Here is a 19,226-nt window from a genome sequence, read left to right as displayed (position 1 = left end):
TCAAGACTGGCATGAACAGGACCCTATCCTAGCACTCTGAAACATGCTAGCTGACTGGTTTCCTGCCTGTTGTGTTTCTCCCATCCCCATTAGGAACCACTGTCCCTGCCTTGCTCAACAGTACCTCTAACCAGCTTTATTTGCACTTCTACTCTGACATCAGTGTCTCTGCTGCTGGATTTCATCTGGAGTACAAAAGTAAGATCATTTCTGTGCAGCGCTGATTGTTTAGATTGTATGTGCTGAGTTGTGGTCATTATGCCAATGCCAGAGGTGGTGCGTCCTGTTTCTGATGGATCCCAGATTCAGTAAAAGAACATATCCAAATAATTGGAAGAAAGGGACTGGGATATGCAATCAGTGACTAGTAAATCCTCAGAGAAGTGCATTGGGTGGGATCTAGAACAGCTTGGTTCTAAACCAACTAACTACATAGAGGCTTACTGTGGAAGGAGGCCATCAAGCTTAAAACAGGTCATGAAACACCTTTCCTGTGTACGGTAGCCAGTCTTGTTTTTGTTTTAAAAAAAAAGGGGGGGGTCATTGATTTTTTTTAAAAGATCACTTAATGTTTTTGTCAATACATGCACTATTGGGTAATGATTATATGCAACAGTTGTCTCCCCATTAGCAAATACTTCTTTCCTGAATTAAAATTCAAGGTATGCTTTTCTGACACCTCAAGATTTATTTCTGAGGCTTACCAGGTAGACACAAAAGACAGAGCTTGCTAATTAGAGATGCTAAGGATTGATGTAGCACTTCATGCATTTTCTCTGCCATTGAACTATGGATGCTGTTGAAAGATTTATCTTTTCTGGTCATAAAAACGATCCTTCCATTACTGGCTATACTGATCGGCATTAATTTTTCATGGCCTTAGGCTAAAGTGTATGTGGAGTAATTGAAGGCAAGGGGTGGGGATGAGAGAGAGAGAGAGGGAGGAGAGAGATCTTCTTCAGATTTGGCCTTTGAACCCTATTTTTAAACGATTTTGCTAGCATTAGGGTTATGGTTAGAAACAAACTTGGGACCCTCAAAGCACATTCTCTATACAAATGAGCTATGGTCCTTTTCCAAGGACTTCAAAAAGATGTTGGAGAAGAAACCACATGCCATAATCTCTCCCTATCAAGTGCTAATCAAGGTAGGATGTAGAATTCAGGATAGGTAGAAAAGAATCCATGTAATATTTATTGAACTAAACACCCCCAAAATTTCATGTGTAGCCACATTCTGACTTGGTCAGACTGGAATGCTATTCGCTGACCAGACTGATGCCCTGATGATCAAAACTGCATAAAGTCTGGGCACTCTATCCCACCACAGCCAGGCTCAAGCTGAGGCCATCAGAAGAGATGGTCCTTATCAGGCTGTGCTAGTCAGCTTCTGAAGGGAGTCCCATGGTGAGAAAAACAACAGCAGTGTCCTTTTTCATTCACCAAAGAAGACCGTCAGCATATATGACATATTCATTTCCATAGGGACTGTATGCATGCATTACATAGGGGAGTATACTAAGGTTGGAGGCACGACATACTAAAATTCCCATGAGTAGGATTAATGGTGAGGATAACTCCTGGATACCAGTGGGGCGATTGTAATGCATTTTAATTGGGATTCTGGCATATTGAAGAAAAGCTTTATCCTTTTTTAAACCCACAATTCTGCCATCATCTTCCAGTCAATTGATTTCAGCAAAACATTCAGTAAAGTCTCTTAAGAGATTCTCGGAAAGAAGACAACAAAATGAACTGGACTGTGCTACCATTAGATGGATAAACACTGACTGAATAATCATTCACAAGTGTACATCACTGGCTCCCTACCAAACTGGTGGGAAGTGTCAAGCGTCATCACCTTCTAGGCCCTGTGCCCATATGTCTTGGATGAGGGGTTAGAAAATAAGATTATCAAATTTGCAGACAACAGAAAGACGCAGTGATAGCAATCACCACAGAGAACAGTATTAAGATTCAGGAGGTCTTTGACAAGCTGGGCAGAAGCCATCAAGATTAACTTCAGCATGAACAAATGCAAAGTCCTACATTTGAGTAAGAAAAATCACAGGTACGAATATAGGACTGCGGGAGGGGGGGCAGTAGCAGGCATTCTGGGCAACAGTACATATCAAAAGGACCTTGATGACTTCATGGATCATGAACTGAACATGAGCCAACAAAGTTACAGAAAAAGTAAATGCAGTCCTAGGCTGCAACAAAGGAAATACAGTGTCAGGATCAAGAGAAGTCATTGTTCCTCTCTATTCTGCATTGTTCAGACTATATCTAGAATAGTATAGCCAGTTCTGGACTCCACAATTTAGGAAGAGCATTGACAAATCCTGCGTCTATATGGCATACCGGCAGTCTTCATTACCGTCTTTAAGAATTTGTACCAACGATCAAGCAGCTGTGTTAAGACTGAGAATGGTCATACGGAATTTTTTGAGATTACCACTGGGGTTAGACAGGGTTTATCTTGTCCCCACTCCTCTTCCTTGTGGCCCTCGATTATGTCACGCGGTGAGCTGGAGCACGCACTGGGACAGGCATCCACTGGAGTGACCAAAGTCACCTTGGCGACTTGCGTTAGAGTGCTGGAAAGCGTTTGGCCCGAGAGATCAGAAAAAACACACAACAGGCATTTCTATAAAAATAAATGTATTTACAGAAAGCATAAAAAGATAAACGGTTTCATATCCAGATATCCTGGATAGGCTCAAAAGCTTCTTACAAGCTCGTACACACACATGCGCTCTGAGTAGAACTGGAAGGAGAGGCTGTGTAAAAGGAAACTGAAACTGTAACAAGCCCAGGCAAATTCCTTCCCCAGGCAAATTTCCCCAAACAGTAGCTTTTCCTTATATGGTCATTCTTTTCACACCCCAAAACTGAGGATACTTAAGTCTGACCTTCTCACCCTGCCAGAGTGATTTGTTACCATAGTAACTTAGTGGCTTGCTCCTTGCAAAACAAGGAAATACCAACAACTTGGATTTCGCTGATGATATAGCCTTGCTTGAGGAAGATGAGTCGGAATTACAACATGCCATGACTGTCTTGGATGGTGAGGCAAACAAAGTCAGCCTCAGGATAAGCACCAAGAAATTGAAGATCATGCATGTGAGCTCCATGGCCCCAGTACAAGGAATCGTACTCAGACTGCAGCAGTTAGAGGAAGTAGAGAGGTTCCCCTATCTAGGTAGTGTGATCGCCTGGAATGGAGATGCAGGGGTGGACGTTAAGTGCTGCATTGGGAAGGTGATAGCCATTTTTCAGAGGATGAACAAGTTCTGGCCCTCGCCGTCGATATCGCCGTCGATATTTGTTCACTCCTGTTGTGATCCTGACAGCTACTTATGCCAGCAAGACTTGGAAGGCATCAGCAAGTATCAACAAGAGGCTTGACATCTTTCAACAGAGATGCCTCTGCTGAATCTTAAAGATCCGATATTTCAACCACATCACCAATGAGGAGGTGCTCCAAAGGAGTGGCTCGTGTAGACTTCATAACATCGTCACATGTAGAAGACTCCAGCTGGCTGGTCATGTCTTTCGCATGGAGAACAATCAGATCCCTAAAGTGGCAATGAGTTGGACCCACCGACACTAAACAACAACAAGGATACCCTTGAATAACATGGCGAAGAACACTGATACGAGACCTGAAGGCATTGCATATCACATAGAAGGATGCCGAAGCACTCGCCCAAGACTGAATCTGTTGGAGAACCCTTACTGCCCGATATGCCATGTAGCATTGATCCGGGACAAGAGAGAGGGAGAGAAATTGACAAATTGGCTATGTCCTTATCAACTAAGATAGTAAGGGGCCTGGAAGGAAAAACTTCTAAGAAACAGTTGAAGGTGCTTATGTTTAGCTTGGGAAAGAAAAGACCAGGAAGACATGATAGCTGTCTTCCAATATCTGAATGGCTGTCATGCAAAAGATGGGGTGGAATAGTTCAGAGTTGTTCCAGAAGATAGGACAAGAAACGATAGTTTTAAAATACAAGGAAATAGACTTCAGGGGGACCTCAGGGAAACTTCCTAATGATCCTGTTCAGGATGGGTGGACTTGCCTTCGCTGAAGGTGTTTAAACAGAGGCTGGTTGGCAATGCAACAGGAATGCTGTAGATTCGTGAAATAGGGAGGAGGGTGGATGAGATGATCTCCAAGATCCATCCTACCCCTTACCTTCTATAATCTTTAATGGAAGGAAGCATTATGGTCTGCAATAACCAACTATAGGTCATAGTATAATGAGCATACAGGGTTGGTAGACAACAAAGTCAAAGCCTGATGGAAAATACAGAATCTTCAGAATGGTTTTTTGATAAAAACCATGAAAGCTTGCAACTCTGAAAAAAATAATATGATTGCAGAACCATCCCCATCCTTGTGTCCTGCAAAAGTGTTACATTGTATGAAGTCTTCTCTTCTACCCTTCTCTTCTCTTCTATCTTTGTATGCACAAAACCTCCTGACCAGTCTCCAATACATTCAATACGTTGTCCACTGGACAGAGTGGAAGAGGCTTTTGCCTCACACCATTCATGGGCTAGTCTAACTCAATGTAGCAGCTTTATACATTCCCCATGTCAAGACAGATTTCATGCTGCTAAAGGCACCTGCATGGCTGGCATTTCATAAAAATAATCCTTTTTGATTCCAAGCTGTTAACAGTTCTCCAGGGCAAAGTGCTGACGAAGTAATCAACTTTCAGAGTTCAGCTCCCATACACAAGTGCAAGGATAATAGAGGGACTAGCTACTCAACTGTCCATTTTCAGGAGCATAAAAAGAAAAAGGTGACATTTATAAACAGAGATTAGATATATCTTTTTTGCTTTAGACTTTGGGGCTTGCTTGACATATCACCAGAGTGCCTGTTAAGGCTTTCTTTTCCTTCTCCTTCTGGAGGCTGTTTTCAGGAAGTCAAGCAATATTCATTCATTTCTCCTGCCTTAATTCATCTCATTAGATTTTTGAGTGCTAAGACAAGTCAGAAAACCTTTTTCATGAGAAGTCCTTATATCCCCCCCACACACATACACATTCATTTAGTACCATCTTTCAGCTTCTTGCTCAAATTGGTCAGAGGCTCAAGGTTCAAAAGGGTCTTAAACTTGAACATTGGGCCTCATACAACAAAATGCAGTTATGGGGCTAGAAATGTAGGGTAGCAATATTTAGGAGAAAGATCAGGGTGTCCTGGCAGAATACAAATTAAGCATAAATCTGCTGCAGCTACCAAAAGAACCAATGCAACCTTGGGCTGAACCAACAGAGGTAGAACATTGGGATCATGGAAAGTGATAGATGCACTCTACACTGCACTGGTCAGACCACACCTGGAATCTAGTGTCCAGTTTTGGTCATCCCAGTACAAGAAAAATACTAAGGAACTGGAAAGAGTTTAGAGAAAAGCCACATAGATGGTGAAGGCCTTGCAACCTATGAAGAATGGTTAATGGAATTGGGTACGTTTAGCCTAAAGAAGAGCAGGTGGAGGGGAGGCATGATAGCACTCTTCCAACTGTAACAGGGAAGAGAGTGTGGTCTTATCTGAGGGTAGGACAAGAGCCAAGGGGTGGAAACTTTACAAAGAGAGATCCAAACTCGAAATAAGGAGGAATTTCCTGACCATGAAAGCATTAAGCAATGGAACAGCCTGCCTCCTGGAGTCATGGAGGCTCCATCACTGGAGGTTTTTGAGCAGAGGTTGGACAGCCTTTTCTGGGATGGTATGAGGATTCCTGCCCTGGGCAGCATTGGACTAGGAGACCTCCAAGGTCCATTCCAATCCTATGATTCTGCATTCTGATATGCAGTATAAGAGAAACAACAGAAAAGGCAGAGGGAGGAGTAAACAGGTGTAGCTTTTTCAATTGCACATATTTGCACTGAGAAATATCCTCTGGCCCAATGCTGCTGAAAAGCTTCCACTTGGCTTCAGAGCTGGGCCATAGTGCACAAACTGCATCTGTCCTTGTCATCTCTGAAGGGCCAAGTCAAGGACTCAAATCCCAGTGGTCTCTTCCATCCACCAGGTCTGAGGAAAAGGCCTCCAAGAAGGCTCGACTGGGAGGTAGAACTCAACTCAGGTAAGGCAAGTCAGAGTGACATCAAACAATGCTGACTTGCATTAAAGCCCATCCCTGCTTGGTGTGAGGTACTCAAATCACACAAATAGAAAATGATACTTTGGACCTGGCTCTTTAAATTGGCCAAGAAAACAAACGGATTGATCATCGAACAAATCAACCCAGAATTCTCACTCAAGGCACAAATGACCAGGCTCAAATTGTCCTACTTCAGACACATTAGGTGAAGATCCAGCTCTCTGGAGAAGGCTCTGATGCTGGGAATGGTGGAAGGAAAGAGAAGAAGAGGACGACCAGCAGCAAGAGGGTTGGACTCAGTTACAGTGGCAATGAGTGCACCATTGGGAGACTTGAAAGAACAGGTTAGGGATAGATCATCATGGAGAAAATATATCTATGTGGTCACTAGGAGTCAAAAACAACTTGTTGGCGCATAATCAATCAATCAATCTTTAAACTGGGATAATTTTTCTTAACTCATGGTATCTAGCTTCAGCCTGTTTGAGCTAGTGATACATGCACAAATGTATACACACTAAACACACACATACCCATTAACCTCTTCGTGCTTCCTTTTAGCTGTGGGCCTATCCAGCTGCCCAGAACCCACAGTCCCTAGTAACGGCCTGAAAATTGGTGAAAGATACCTGGTGAATGATGTGGTCTCCTTTCAGTGTGAACCAGGATATGCGCTCCAGGTATACCTACCTACTCTCCAAATAGTTATTTAATTGTGCAAAATCGGTTAAAGTGGCCTGGATTGAAAACCAGTACCTTTGACAAGGTACACTGAGACATCAGTATCACAGCCCATTCTGGTGGCTGGCTGCCATGGAAAAGAAAGGATGGGAAGAACATTTGGTGTGAACTTTATAGAGTTAACTTATCTTAGAACAGTGTTTTTCAAACTTGGCAACCTTAAGATGTGTGGAATTCAACTCCCAGAATTCCCCAGCCAGCTTGCCAAGTTTGAAAAACATTTAAAGTCACCAAGTTTGAAAAGCACTGTTTTAGAATGTGCTTGCTAGACCGCATCAGTTATAAACATTCATAACATTTGACATGGTATACAGCAACTTCAGTTAAAATCAAGGGAATCTCTTCAGTATGATATGAAACTCTTAAATCTCAATCACAGCAGTTCCTGAATCTCTCAGAAGAACATTAGAAGGATCTTTGATACTTGCATGCAAAGAATCTTATTGTAACTTTTGTGGCAGAACATTCCTTTTGAAGCCTCTTTTGACAAGACATCAGAATTAAGCATAAAGAGCATCTATAGGTGGCACTCCAATCCACTAAAATTACACAGAGTGCCATCTTTCTAGGTTATCTTGGAGAGGTTGTGATCAAATTGATCTATTTTAACATATGTGGCGAGGGTGTTTGAAGACTTCAAGAAAATTTCTCATTACTTGACTATGAGCCTTCCTGTTGCTTTGCGGTGCAAAAATTGATGCAACACAAGGAATTGGTTGCTATTGTTGGTTCCTGTTAGCTGCAAGGTATGTTATTGGAAAACACTGAAAAACTAAATTTACACCTTTCTTTGGATCAATGGTATTTAGAAGAGTGGGAAATGGGTTTTGCTGACAAATTAATACAAAATAGAACTGTACAGTTGTAGACTTAAACACTCCAGAATTCAAGAGAGGTACTGTATATTCACACACATTCACCTTTTAATACTATTTCTTAGATATATAATTAACATTTTTTTTCATAATAGATTTACCTGATCAACGTCATTCTGGATAGATCACCCATATTCAATGCTGATATTAAATTTCTCCTGAGCACCACATATTTATTCATAGATTTGTGTGTCTGTCTGTCTGTATATATGTATGCATGCATGCATGTATATATTCCTTTTCAAATTTGCTTTGTTTTTTGCCTCTTTTCCTTTTCAAGTCTGTGTCTTTAGCTCTTCTCTTGATGTTTTGCTCATTTAATGAAAGAAGGCCATCTTGTCTAAGAATCCAAGGCTGCAGTGTGTATCTTTCCCTTTCTTTGCTAAAGAATGTTATTTGGTTGAGATAGCTACCCTTCCCATTAGGCCTGCTTCTCAGAACTTTCTTGCTTTCTACTTGCTAACAACTTTCTTTCTTTCTTTCTTTGCTTCAGGGGCATTCTCATATTTCCTGCATGCCAGGAACTGTCCGACGCTGGAACTATCCTCCTCCACTTTGCATTGGTAAGAGTTGACTTAGTCCTTTGTCCAGGGCCCGCCCACCCTTCCTTCCTTCCTTCCTTCCTTCCTTCCTTCCTTCCTTCCTTCCTTCCTTCCTTCCTTCCTTCCTTCCTTCCTTCCTTCCTTCCTTCCTTCCTTCCTTCCTTCTCCCAACATGCTAAATCCAGTAGTAGGAGTATTTAATTATTTAATATTTAACCTACCTTTATTTCTGGCCAAGTCAAAGCAACATACATACCTGATGGTCCCATCTCCAGTTTTCCCAACAATAAACCAGAGAGGTGGGTTGGACAGAGCTGGCTTTAATGCCCAAGGGAGGACTAGAATTCATGGTCTCCTGGTTTCTAGACCACTTCCTTGGCCATTACCCAAATTGGTTCTCAGTAGGAGGAGGAGTAATGACTGCAGCACTGCAACCATATGTTGCAGTCTTTCCTTGGCATAAGTTATCTAAGTGTGGGGCTGAGGGGCTTTCAGAAACAAAAGTAAGTATCAAAGATGGTAGCCCTTGCTGTACCTTGGGTTATGCTTTGTGTGCAACATTTAATTATTCATGTTACATTCTGATGTTCCCCTAGTTTGCACACAAGTTAGTGAGCATCCTGATGTTGAAGAAATCCTTATTTTAGGAAACTTTATTCTCATCAAATGCTTTTCTAATATTTTCTCATCTCTCTTTATAAGAGCTATCTTAGTAAGTTGTCTTTTGTAAGCGTTTGTGCTCAATTTTAGCCACCCTTTTTCTGTAGGAAGCAAAGACAGTACAAGTAAGTGTTGTTTTTTCCAGACAAGAATGAGGTCAGTAATAGATGCATGTGTTTGCTACCTTGCCAAAATCGCAAACAATATCCAAAGAACATCTGTTAAACTAGACCTTCAGTGATTTACACAAGTGTGAGAATGTTAAGTTTTGCCTCCTCTAAAACGTATGTTCTCCCCAGGTTAACGTCATGAAAGTCATCCCCTCAATACTTTATACCAGGTTTCTGCCTATGCTCCATAGCCTATAAATAGAGAAACCATTTTCTAGTTCTTGCCTTAACTCTTCATGATTGTAGGAGTCTGTTCTGACCTTAGGGAGTTAAGTAGAATATTTTTCTGCAGCCATGATTCTCTCTGGTTTTCTTATTGGGTTGATGGGTTTGTTAAAAAAATGCATAAATCTAGAGGAGTAATAATCAGTTTGATGTGGGAAGTGAAGTGAGGGAAGTACTTTGAAAGCTTCATTTTTTCTAGTCAGCATAATTGTTCTCCATGACAGGGAATAAAAGTGACAGTGTACAATATGGAAGTAAAAACAGGAGATGATCCACTGATGTTGCTGTGAGCTAGTCTCTCATTTTTGGAATTCACAAACGATAGCCATTGTCCCTTCCAGCCTTCAGGACATCTAATAGTACTTTCTTAGGGGTTGTGTTCACCCAACATGCAAGGCCTAAAATGGGTTTGGATAGCTTGTGGTTGAGTGTGTTCTCAAAACCCAACCATATTTTTTTTAGCATGCTGTGTGAACCACACAGGCCCGTTATAAACATAATATTCTTGATTTATTGGACTACAGCAGTTATGTGAATGTGGCAACTGTGTTTTAGAATTTGGTGTGTTGTATGAACCAAGCTAGTGTTCCCCAGGAAGTGTTTTATCCAGAAGGAGATCATGTTTCAATATACCATTGTCTTCTAATCATAACCGCTCAGTTCTATGTTCCTTTCCCTTTTTGTTGTCTTCTGTTTGTCTTTTCCCATGTTCAGTCCATCAATATTTTGTTCCACTCAGTTATGATTAGTTATTGAAGGTGGCCTCCCCCTTAGTTGCACTTCATCAGAATGTTTTTACTTTGTCTGCCTACAGACCACTGTTCCACAAACATGAAAACAGGTAAATCGGTATTAGTACAAAACAGTTGAATCAGTATTAGTATAAAGACCCTTGCTGTTTTTGAGTAAAGGAGCAAGTGACAGATCAGCTTAAAAGATGAGGTCTTGCAGGTCACCTTCCCCACACGTAAAAGTCCCTAGTGATTTTCAAAACATTGATCCGTAGTAGACGTGACATTGAACATACACTTGCACTGAACTGCACATTTCAATCAGTGCAGGACTGAAATTTGACATGTAGTAAGTGGTAAGCTACAAAAACATACACACTAAGAGAAATTACAGATAAATTCTGAATTCTCTGGGGAATAATGGGGAGAGAGCAGAAGCCACACTTCTCTTAATACTTTTTAGAGCCTGCTTCGTCATTTGAGTTGGTATATGGTGCTTCTCCTGGCCTTGCTGTTTCCCATGATTCATTATTTTATCATTCTGAAGGGAACCTGGCTGCATAAATCTGGAAAAAAAAAAGAAGAATTGGAATTCCCTCTGGTGTTATCTCTTGAGATTTCATGAAACTATAGGAAGCCAGGGAGGGTGCTGACAGCTTTCATTGTACAATGAAAGGCTGAACCATCATGCCCATTCTTGGATACCTGATCACTTCAGACTTTGTATGCCACTCTTCAATGATGAGAATTTCACTACTTTTCTCTTCTTCTTCGAAATAAATGTTTTTTTTTTCATCAAGTTATAGTAGATTTGCGTAGTTTTAAATATAGACTTTAGCTGATGGAGAGGACTAATGATGAGATTCTAAAGATGGGACATGGACTTCAAGTATTTCTGCAGCCTCCTGACTAACTAGATTCTCTCTGTTACTTGAACCAAACTTCGTTTTGTATCCTTTCATCTAAACCATTATCAACATCAGAGACAAATGAAAGCCTGACCACCTTCCTTGTTTTTATGGCTTCCTTAATTTTTTGCAGGGCTTTCCTTCTCATGCAACCTGCACAGGGGTGTCCACAGGGTGTGGTCAGAAAACTCAACATGGCAATCACGATGGTGTGATTGAAGCTGTGCCCATTTTTTTTTTAATGTGCAATGCACAAAAAGACAAGCAGAGCTTTGATCACACCGTCACGACCACCGTCTTGAGTTTTTTGACCACATCCTACAGATATGCCTGAATCTGCAGGCTCCTCAGAACCAATTTACATGTGGTCCATGGTCTAATTTTAAAACCCCTATGCAGGATATCAGTTCAACCCTATTTGTACCTTCTTTTTGCAATCTCCTGTTTGCAGGGAGAAGAAAGAGGGTGGCAGAAAGGGGGAAAAATAGTCTTAGAACTGGTATGATTGTCCCCAGCTTGCTTCAATTTTGCTCATCCTTCTTTTCCTTTTACACAATGTCCAGCTACTTTTTAAGCATCACACAATGTGTATCATCTTTTTTTTTAAAGTGAAATATATTGGTGTACAGAAAGAAAACTAAATTGCATTTTGGTTTGTAATGCTATGGAATTAAAGCATTATGATTGTAAAACACCTAAAATAAAAAACAAATTTTCCATGTGCTTGTTTTTTGCTGCCTCCTTTGAGAAGCAGGATGCTTAATTTGTTGCATCAATATGCCTCGTTTTCCGGCTGCACCTCCTGAATAAGAAATTGCCTTTGACAGTCTGCTTTCCTTTCTTGCTGAAAAAATGACAGTAGAGATGTATAAATATTGTTGTGTCACATTCAGAAAGACAGAAGCAATCAAGTTTTGATAAAACGCTACAGAGTCCCTACAAAATGGACTGGTTAGGGATTTCTCTTCTTCCTTTATCCAGATGCTTCCCTTTTTAAATAATTGAGAAGGAGTTTCATTTAAACTGACATCAGGGGGTATGAAATTAGAAAGCAATAGAGTCAGCAGGAAAAAAAAATGCATATAAAGGAGGGAATCTGCTGTCAAGTGTCAGGGTGGATTAAAAGTACAATCCTCTAGGTTCTAATCTGGACTGTATTGAAGGGAGCTGGAAGGCTATTATAATCCAAGAAGTGGTCCTGGATATTGTCCACCCTTCAAGGTAGACCAGACTAGGAAACCAAAGTTATGAATGCTAATACTACTTTTATTATAAGGTTACCACAACAGAATCTTGCAAGTCTGAGTATGCTTCCCCGCTCTTTCCCTTCATCTTCATGAGAACAAAGGAAGGTCAAGTCTGAGACACTTTCTCAGATTAAATTTCTGCCCTGGACTCTAATTTCTTTTATCCAACCATGGTTTTGGTTGTGGCTCTTCCTCTGATCCTCAAGGTTATTCTTTCTTCCCATTACAGATGTACAACTGGAAGATGAAAAATAGGCCCAGATCTAGGAGACAGCTGTTGAGCAACAGGAAGGCATAGCCTCCATAAATGTCCTTGCTAGCATATGGGTGGCACATGGGGGAAAAAGAAATTGTCAAATGCTCTCTAGAATAGAGATTTCTCTCTTTGGGAGGGACATCCATGTAGAGGTTTAAAAAGTCAAAATGGTGGCCACAGCTATGTGGTATGTCCTATCCTGTATGTCCACAAGATCAAATCCATGCCCCTTTTTGCTTGTAACACATGTTAAATAGGGCAGGGCTTCAATTGTGTGTGGTTGTGTCCACCCTCTTTTTTTTTTAACCACCCTCCTTCATGGACACCAAGGTAGGGGTGAAAAAAAGAAAAACAGCAGTGTGATAAATGTTGGCACAAGTAATGCTATATTGTTAGTTCAGCCTGAAGGGTGAACAAATGTGGACTAAGAGATGTGGAATAGAAGAATATGGCTCTCATTTTAAATTTCAAATAAAGTTTTTGCACATTTGGTGAGGGGGTCTTAGGACCACACGCAATCTATGAACCACAAGTTGCTATCCATGGTTTAGCCCTATCTCTAGCTCAATTTAATGCCCTCCCCACAGCTGTTTTGGAAGGGAAATATAGGAAAACCCCACTTGAAACCCAGTATTGCCCCTGTGAAATGGGTGCCATAGAAACCATGGCCCATATTCTTTTGTACTGTCAGTTCTACCGGGACATTCACCACCAGTTGATTACCCCAGGGCACTCTGATAATTTTTATTTGCATTATCTGTTAAATAACCAAAATAAATGTATTTCTCTGAAAGTAGCAAAATTCTGCTACATTGTGTAGCAGAATTTAAGCTTCTCCCACAAACGGTTGCCAACAGTTATTGATGTTAGGTGACAATTTTGCTTTGTTGTTTTATAGAATGTATTTTTATTGGCCAATGACCAAAATAAAGTTTCTGTCTGTCTGTCTGTTTTGTTTAGCTGAACATAGTTTAATCTGACTGGCAATGGATTTGGGATCCCCTACTCGATTCTTTTCGATCTTCCAGAGGGGGTACATGAAAGCTCCTGCATATCAAGCCTGTGTCCATCCATCAGCTCTTTCTTCAGTTGTCTTGACTCACAGTCAACCCAAAGACAAAAACGTCTGAAATAGTTTATGACCATCTGCTTTCTTGTAATTTTAACAGCTCAATGTGGAGGAATCTTGGAAGAGATGGAAGGTGTCATCCTGAGCCCCGGCTTCCCTGGAAATTACCCTAGCAACAGTGACTGTACATGGAAGATATCCTTTTCTGTGGGATTCGGTAAGAAAATCACAGCATCCTTTCCATTTCACATCTCTTTTCAGATACTTTCCATGGGTTGATCCAGGACAAGCCAACCCTGATATTTTTGGATGGACACACAGACACAGCTTTTATTTTAAAGAGCAAAACACCTTTGACTTACAAGAATTTGTTCAACAAAAGGTGAAGTAGGAGAAAAATTGAGACACCACTGGGGAGACGGCAGTTCATATGGTGCCATTCCACCTCTTCTAGAACTTGTCTGGTAGAACGTTCACATACTAAATCTTCAACCAGCAATTGAAATGGTGAGGTCCATCTTATCATTTCAAGACTCTGTCAGACCTCTTCATCGCTTGCAGACAACAGGGAATTATTCATAATAGTGACATTTTACAGTAGGGATATTGGAAATGATTATGTGCATATAGTAGTTATCTTGAATGTTCCATTTTTCTTCTTGAAGTTTTCATTTTACATCCAGAACACCATAACCTCCTTTGTGTTCCAGATAATACCCTTCTAAGAACACATAGACCATTCCTGGAACTCTCAAGTTAGCCTGTTCCAGAGGGAAAACTAGAACATTTTTGGATAAAAAATAGAACATTCTGGAGCCAGACTTTTCCATTTTGTATATTTGTTTCAAAAAGTGGATTCAGTATGTGAGTTTTGCCCCAGAATAATGTGGTGGAAGGTCTCTCTCATTACCACCACCTCCCTGTCAAAAATTCTTAACTGTCTGCAATTCAGTTGTGAGGCATCTTGGACTGTAATCCCACTTTTGCATGAATATGTCCACATATATGTATTCACATATATTTCTTCCTAAAGTGCTTTTGTCAAATGGCAAATTTTCTTTAATACAGTCATGGTTTTTGACAGATATTAATAGTGAAAGTAGGAATATCCAACCCCCCCATGACCCAGTAGTTTTAAATAAGGGCCATATTGGTAACAATCTGTGCAGCTGTTTCTGTGCAGCTTTAAGTATGCTGATAATACTTTTCCATTTTTTAAGAACATAGACATTGTGTGATTGTAATGTATTATTCTGCATTTGTTTTAGTGCTTCTTTTAAATAAATAATTATCATAATAAAAATAATTGCATGCAAGACCATTTGAAAGTCAGAAGTAACTCTTGATCCAGAAGCTGATGAACCATTTTAAGATTTGGTCATAAAATTTAATGAGGATTTTAATGAACGCTATATCATTTCCACTGCAAGTTGGTGAGCACTTATTCTCAGCTCTTGGATTTAGTGTAGGCTTCAATTTTGGGGGGCAGTGAGGATGTTGTCCTATCTAATTGTCCCAGTTCAATCAAACATGCACATCCCAGATGACTGGCTGATGGTGCTGGAGGAAAGATGTAGGTAAGCTATGAGTTGCTGGTTCTCCATGATCCAGCATCCAGGCAAAGGACACCTTCCTGACAAGGCAGGTTGCTGTCCTCCAAACTACCATTCTCAATCACATTCCCTCCTTCTGTATCACCCATCCTTCCAAAGCAAATGAGAATGCATTTGGCGACTGCATCAAATTAGCAATCCAGTTGATGTTTATACATCGCCCATCTACTTTGGCGATGGGCAGCCTAAAAGTGAAATATAATAAAGCAAAGCAAAGCATGTACGAAGTGGGGTTGCCCATCTTTAGGTCCATTCCCTAGTGGAGATAGGAGAAATTCCTAGTATCTGGAAACAGAGGAGGCCCCAGAATTACAGCAGTGGAACAGACCATTGGAATAGAACTGTTGAAATAGAATTTGTTCAGTTACAGAGAAGCCAGGGATAAAGGCATTACTTTAGAAGGTGAAATATTAAATACAGCCAAAGTAGCTGTCTAGGCCCTCTGAATGTGTTTCCTGGTAACGCTTCAACTTTTATTCCTAAATCAGGGTTGCCCATGGGTATTAAGGGGCTCAAAATCTCCTAAATGGCATCTATCAAGAAATATGTATCCATATGCACACATATGTACATGAGAACCAGTTTGATATACTGATTAAAGGTACTGGGCTAGGAACTGGAAGACTGAGTTCTAGTCCCACCTTAGATATGAAGGCGCCTGGGTGACTTTGGGCCAATCCCTCGCTCTCAGCCCTAGTGTCAGGGTCAGCCTCGCTCCGAATAAGACACGGACTCACTTAATAGGGATTAAGGATTTCCGGTTTATTGAAACGGTTCTGACAGAAATAAAAACGGGAACGGGGGTGCGGTGGTGAGGTGCCCTGTATATACCCTCTTGCGGGGTCCCGTGCTCCTCCACCCTTCATTGTCCCCAATCCCCCTTGATGGGTTTCTTGATGGCTGTGTGGGCGTTTTCCCGGTTGCTGTCCTTGTCCTCTTGGGTCAGGTGTGTCCTCCAGGGCACCAGGTGCGGCTTATCGCTGCTTATCTGAAGCCCTTCTTTTCAGCTGCATATGATTCCATGGGTGTGGGTGCTTTGGGTGCTTGGTTTAAGCACTGATTTAATTATCTCCTTCCTCTCTCTCTTAATGATCATGATCCACGTTGTGAGGCTCTTTGTGCCTTGCAACAGGGTCATGACACCTAGGAAGAGGAAGGCAGGGGAAAACCATTTCTGAAAATGTTGCCAAGAAAATTGCTTGGACTTGTTCAAGTAGTCACTAGGAATCAGAACTGATCATCTTCTGGCAGCCAACACATTGTACAATATTGCCTATGTAAAACCGTACTCTGGAATATTGAGAATTCTGAAAGATGTAGGTTGGGGAAGCAAGATGGAGAGTTATACGAACACAGAATATTTGGCAAACAGCTCAGTTCATTAAACCTCCTTTCTCCCACTTTCTCTATAACGTGCAGGTGCTCATCTCCAATTCTTAAACTTTTCCACTGAGCCTAATCATGACTTTGTTGAAATTCGCAATGGGCCACACGACACCAGTAACGTCATCAGCCGATTTAGTGGGACTGACCTCCCAGGCTCCCTTCTATCCACATCACACGAAACCACTGTATATTTCCACAGTGACCACTCACAGAACAAGCCTGGTTTCAAGGTGGAATATCAAGGTAAGGAGCAGCATCCATGAAGGCTGGGAATGGGGCAACCCCACCTTGGGGGTTCATGGCAAGAGTGATGAATGCTAGAACTACTACTGCGTTTTTCTGAAGCAATACTTATAGGATGTAATGGAAATTCTTGTTTTACCCACCAGTCTTGCTAAATCCTAGTAACCTATAGACAAGTTAATCTACAATGTATTATCCAGGAGGGTATGAATGCTGTATTAGAATTCAGCCTGACCTTAATTTCCATGGTGCTCAGAGGCCTCTTAATTACTACATCAGAGAAATTCCCCCTTGCACAAGCCTGTTCTCTAGCTTTTTCACTGTATTTCTACTTGAGTGCAACAAAAGCCCCCGTCTTCTGATTGCAGATATTATTATGTCTTAACTGTACTGTATATACAGTGATGTATATCGGACTTTGCCAGGTAAATGAAAAGCCAAGACTCCTTCATTACTGCCACACGTGCCCTGTGAGGAAACGGTCATCTGTTTCCCAGTTACCCCCATCCATATTGAAGCCAGTGACATTAAGAAAAAGGTTAGCCAAGTCTGAAAAAAGGTAAAGGAAATGGCTCTCTCCCCTTCTTATACCAATGAGAAGCAAGGCAGGACAATTCTGAGGGTTTTTTTCCCTCACTCCCTCTTCCCTTCCAGGGCTAAGCTGGCATTTCGCAGCTGCTGAATGCCTTCTCCAAGGCTGCCTTTGCACCCCTCTACACCAGTAGATTCTGCACAGCTTTTTGTGGATCTTCTTTCGTCAGTCTATATCGCTCAAGAGCAGGGGTGGAGGAGGGTCAACATCTGTAAGATGGTGGCCATGGCATTGCGATCAAAGCCCCACCACTTTGGTAGGTGTGCGTGAAGAATGCACCTTCAGAGTGGTGATGCTTTGCAACGTTGTGCCTACCATTTTGCAGATTTTGACACACTCCATGGAGGCCCCCTCCATGAAAGAAGGAGAAGCCAGAAAAGTGTATTGTATTTAATTCTATTAAATAATTTAAACAGAGTTGGGCATGATTGGCTTTATGAAATTATCACCAAATCTGTAGGTAAAGAAATTGAGTGAATGCCTTCTCTGAATTTCGCCAGGGGAATCAGAAATTCTTCAGTGGTTTTTCACAGGGAGGAATTTTCATCGGCAGCGACAGAGAAAGTCCCGCAGTTGAGTTATGCATTAAATGGATGCCTGGGAAGAAGCCAAGAAGGCTTCAGAATGTTGGAGCAAATAAAAAGGATTACATTCACACATGTGCGAGAACACCACATTAGGTGCATGAAAAAACCCACAAAAATTATCTTCTCCTCTAAAATAAATTTCAAAAGCAAACCCTACTGCTATTAAAAAAAAAAAAAAGCAGGAGAATTCCTCTGTCTGGTGCTAGTTTTGAGAAAAGAGTTCAAAAAGAGAAGTTAAATATTTTCAGTGTGCTTCTAGACAGAAGAAATGCTCCAGATTTAACAATCAGATTCCAAATACCCAGTGTCTGTTGTTTTGTAATGTGCTGCCATATGCTGCCCAAGACTTTTCCCCCTAGCTCTCAATCTTCCAGCATTTTCAATATCCCCTCCCCACTTTCTGAATTTATTTCATGCAGACATACACACGTATCAAACCAACATAATTTTTAATTGTTTCAGCTGTACTCGGGTCTATAATCAAAATGTTCAGGGCAATATTTATGAACAGCATGATACACAGTGAAATCCACACAATATAATTTACGTTACTGAACGGCTGTAGCAATTAGTACCAGCAATTTAAACTGGACTTGGAAATGAATGGAGAGCCAGTGAAGTCGGTACTATATTGGCATGGTATGATCATAATGCTGTGCAGTTATTACTTACTGCTGTCTTTTGTGGAAGATTCCGGGCTGACTACGAAGTTATTACCACTTAGAATGCATTACAATAATCTAAGGAGAAGGATACTGTGAAACCTTCATCCAGCTAGGATGATAGTTGGTGTAGGAGACTAATCTTAAAACATGAGCCGATATCACGGGGGATACTCATGTTCCTAGTGGGAGAGAGAGATCCATGAAAGTTGATCCTCTGAGGCAATGCTGCCCTTCCCATAACTATTAATATACCACTGCTCTGATAGGATGAACTTCTGAACAACCGTCTCTCAGTTGCTTATTGGTCCTCATATTTATATAATATTTGGGTGGGTTCCAGAAACCTGGAAACTGAGGAAGTCACATGTAGCTTGGTTTCACAGATTAGCTTTGGTTGCTAGGCAGCTTGTGCTTCAATACTGGGAATCAGTTATCCCAGATGTGGTTCAGCTGAAAGAACATTGGAAATAAGTCAATTGCCTTATACCAAGTTAGACCTTGGGCCATTTGGGGGGAGGGAGCTTTCTATCCACATTTGACCCCTCAGAGCAGTCCTGGGGGGTGGGTTGGAGAAACCCCTGCAGGTTGA

General features: G+C 41.2%; 1 protein-coding gene across 2 annotated transcripts in view; it reads left to right on the top strand.

Moving 5' to 3' along the window:
* CSMD2 (CUB and Sushi multiple domains 2) overlaps positions 1-19,226 on the top strand; it is a 643,348-nt gene that overhangs the window by 539,398 nt on the left and 84,724 nt on the right. For both annotated transcript variants that reach the window (XM_063311620.1, XM_063311621.1), the window contains 5 exons: positions 94-198; positions 6,689-6,807; positions 8,237-8,306; positions 13,652-13,768; positions 16,584-16,793. In XM_063311620.1, the coding sequence (XP_063167690.1) occupies positions 94-198; positions 6,689-6,807; positions 8,237-8,306; positions 13,652-13,768; positions 16,584-16,793 (621 nt within the window). The remainder of the gene's footprint in view (positions 1-93; positions 199-6,688; positions 6,808-8,236; positions 8,307-13,651; positions 13,769-16,583; positions 16,794-19,226) is intronic.

Source organism: Candoia aspera, chromosome 10 (genome assembly GCF_035149785.1).
Source record: "Candoia aspera isolate rCanAsp1 chromosome 10, rCanAsp1.hap2, whole genome shotgun sequence".
Taxonomy (NCBI): Eukaryota; Metazoa; Chordata; class Lepidosauria; order Squamata; family Boidae; genus Candoia; species Candoia aspera.
Note: the sequence above shows the minus strand (reverse complement) of the source record. Positions and strands in the feature narration are given on the sequence as shown.